At 36.6% G+C, this 3,732-nt stretch overlaps 1 protein-coding gene across 1 annotated transcript; it reads right to left on the bottom strand.

Annotated features, from left to right (window-relative positions):
• Nucleotides 1–2,589: 2,589 nt before the first annotated feature.
• LOC147273436 (uncharacterized) lies at nt 2,590–3,180 on the bottom strand. Its single transcript, XM_086228219.1, has one exon. It carries the CDS (start codon nt 3,178–3,180, stop codon nt 2,590–2,592), a length of 591 nt encoding a protein of 196 aa, XP_086084345.1.
• Between the last annotated feature and the right edge of the window lie 552 nt (nt 3,181–3,732).

The raw sequence follows: 3,732 nt of genomic DNA on the forward strand, positions 1-3,732 counted from the left end.
GTGATCAAATGGGACAACATTTTTTCTCTACAATAAGATTCAAATTTCTAGATTTAATATAAAACCCTATAATTTGATGGGATTGTGAGAGATGGAGATGTGGGCGCGGTGATTGGGAATTATGAATTTGGGAGATGATTTTTTATTTTGGGGAATATTGTTTTGAATTTAGTTTTGAATTTGGCAATTTCTATTAATTGTTTTGTTAAAAAACTGAAATTTTTACATATAATGATTTATAAGTGCGTCCATTCTACAGTACCCTTGATATTAAATCAAGGGAAAAATTTACGAATATGACACATACTTTGATGGTTGTTTTATTTCAGGACATTAATTTTGATTCGTGTTAATGAAGGACATATACTTACAGTTTGTGCCAATGAAGGATAATATGTTACTTCCGTCCACATAACCGTCTAAAATAAACCATGTGCCACACACATGATCTATTTTCAGGGCTATAATAGTCATTCCCCTATATGGAATCAGTGAACCCAATGACTAATCACCTGTACATTGACTATCCGCTATTATTGGGTAATTTTCCTCCATTTTTATCAACCTTCCCTCCTAAAATATAAATCTAACTGTCTATTTAAACCCCATTTATGTGAAACCCATCACAGAAACATGAAATTATGTTCATCTGAGGAAATACACAGAGTTTAGAGTTTCAAAGAACGTACCTGAGGACGTTTGTGACGATGGAAGCGGCGGCTCAACGACACTGCTATTGAGGATTTTCGGCTGCAAGGGTCACATATGTGGTTTTGTTTGGTCATTTCTTGGGTGTTATTTGTGTTTGTCTTATTGAATGGCAAGGTTGGGGGTTATTTTTGTTTGGTCCAGAAATGTAGGTTGCGGGTTCTTAATGTATTGGGGTTGGTTCTTTAAGGCTTAGAATAAAATAGACAAAGGCTGGTCTTGTTTTGGCTTTTTGTTAGTGTCTAGAATGACATGGAAGGCTTGATCTCTTATATTGTAATTGCAATATTGTTGGTTATTTTGGAATTTTGGTTTAATGAATGGTTATTTTGGCATTTTGGTTCAATGAATTCTAGATTGTTTCGAATTGTCAAGTGTGGCAGTGCATGGCATTTTTCTCTACTTGCACATGCATAATTAATAATTTCCACTTGCACTAGTTTATATATCATCTCCAATTGCAGTTTAATATGGGAAAATTGACCATTTATTTTGGACAAGTTGTATTTTTAGGCCAAATTACAATTTTTAACCAAATTGCATTCCCTTGTATTTTTATACCAAATTGAGTTTTATGGACATATTCATCATGTAAATAGGGATTTTACATAGAAAATATACCAAGAGACTCATTTGCATAGAAAATATTACATTTCAAATTTCCCTTTAACATACTTTGGATTCAAAGAGAACAAACTTTTCTGTCATTTAATTTATAAACTTCAATATTGAACTATAAAGGGTACAGTAGAAAGAACAAAAGTCAGTCACTTGGCACTACTACTCTACAAAACACTGCAAGACAAAACTGCAAAGATTGAAAAGAAATGAGTTTTCTTTCATTGTTAACAATCAATTTTAAAAAAGTCACAATTTCCTGCCAAATCACCACAGCATGATTACAAAAATAGTCAAAGGCACTACTAATTTCCCTATCTCCAAAACATAGTCATATTTCCTTATCTCCCAAAAATAGTCACATTTCACCATAACCTACACAAAAACAATAACATGCATTGCACCATCACCATAAGCTGCACAAAAACAATAACCTACACATTTTCACCATAACCTGCACAAAAATAGTCACATTTCCCTCTCTCCCAACTACATTTCATGGATGCAACAAAACAAAGCAGTCTTCACATCAAGGGAACCTCCGAGGGACTCTCTTCTTGGCAGGTGACTTGAATCTTGTATTTGGGACCTTAGTGTTAGTCACATTTGATGGAGAAGGCTGTGATAAGGATTGGGGTCTTACTTGTGGATATATGAATGTTGGCTGGGATAATGAGGATGGTCTCACATAAACTGGAGGCTGAGATGACACATCTCTCACTGGTGGGTTGGATGAAGATGAAGGTTAAGAAGACCCTATAACAATTGCTTGTCTCAGTGAAGCCTTTCTTGATTGACATGATTGTCTAGACTTCAATCTGCGCACTTGGGGCTTCCTTTTGACCTGCAATCAAATTAGGGGATGTTAATGTTGTGCCATGAACTGCAATCAAATAAGGAACACAATAAACTGCCCTTGAAAAATAGTCACCTTCTTAGTTGGTTCATTATGGGTTTAGTCTTGTCTCTCTTCTTGCATCCGTCCATTTCTCTGCAATTAAAAAGACAAATCACACTAAATTATTTGAATCTCATATCAACTAGTACATACATTTCCAGATAGTTAGTCTTACATTTTTTTGTTTTTTTTTCTTTTCCACATCCCCTTGCATTGTGCCCCTCCTTCCCACATGTCTTGCACGTAATGGTAATATTATACCTTCTCAATTTTGTTGGGTTTGATGGGGGTTGAGGTTCACTTGAATCTCTAGCCCTTACCTTTTTGGGCCTTCCAGGTTGCTTTTTATAGCTTGGGGGCTTTAGTCATGCCTTCCTTGTTTTAACCCACTGCTCTTGGCCAGGTAGTGGGTTAATTCTGTGGGCATATGTTATCATATAGGCAGAAACTTTATACTTATCATCCACATACTCTTCAATTGCAACCCCACCCAGCTTCCAAATGCAGGAGATTGCATGACAACATGGCATTCCACTTACATCCCATTGCCTACAAGAGCAGGTCTTACCATCCAAATCAACTGAAAATTGATAACCATATGCTGTCATTACTTGATACTTCTTTGAACCAGACCAATATGCCCTGCACACATTGCATTCCTTCATTCTTTTGTCAATTATCCCCTTGATCCTTGGCCCTAGCTCATACTTCCATTTTTGAGCTTGCTCTCTTCTTCTTGCAAACAATAACATAATATACATTCTCAACCTCTCAAGCAATGTCAGAATTGGTTGGTCCCTAGCCTTTAGAATTGCAGCATTAAAAGACTCACATAAATTATTCAGAATCAAATCACACTTGAAGTCAGTCCTAAAAAAAGCTTTGCACCAATGATGAAGAGGCTTATCATCAAACCACTTGTAGGCCTCACCATCTATTGCCTTCATCTTGTCCATCTATGCCTCCCATTGTGCTTCATAAGTACACTTTGCAGCATTCTGAAATATCTGCTTCAACAAGAGACTAGGAAACTTCTTTCGAAAATTATCTCTCAAATGTTTGACACAATGCCTATATTCAGCATTGGGGAGCAAATCCTTAACTGCATCAGTTAGTCCTTTTTTCTTGTCACTAATTATCACATATCTGCGAATTCTCCATCTGCAAGTCATGCATCAATAGCTCTATAAACCAGCCCCATGTGTCCCTATTTTCAATTTCTACTACTGCATATCTCTATAAACCATGTCATTGTTGGCATCCACCCCTATGGCACTCAAAAGTTGTCCCTTATGTGGGCCTTTAAGGAAACACCCATCCATACCTATCACAGGTCTGCATCCTTCTAAAAAAACCTTCTTGCATGCACCAAAGCATATATAAATTCTTTGAAACTGGCATTGATCTCCAGGAAGAAGGTTTGATTTAATCTTCACAGTGGTATTTTCATTTCTCCTCTGTAACTCCTTAGCGTAGTCCCATAGCTTCCCATATTGCTCATCAATCTG

The sequence above is a fragment of the Dryas octopetala genome, chromosome 9 (genome assembly GCF_963921425.1).
Source record: "Dryas octopetala chromosome 9, drDryOcto1.1, whole genome shotgun sequence".
Classification (NCBI taxonomy): Eukaryota; Viridiplantae; Streptophyta; class Magnoliopsida; order Rosales; family Rosaceae; genus Dryas; species Dryas octopetala.

Bases quoted from the DNA above. Each gene is read 5' to 3' on its own strand.
- LOC147273436 (XM_086228219.1), bottom strand. From the start codon at position 3,180: ATGGACAAGATGAAGGCAATAGATGGTGAGGCCTACAAGTGGTTTGAT.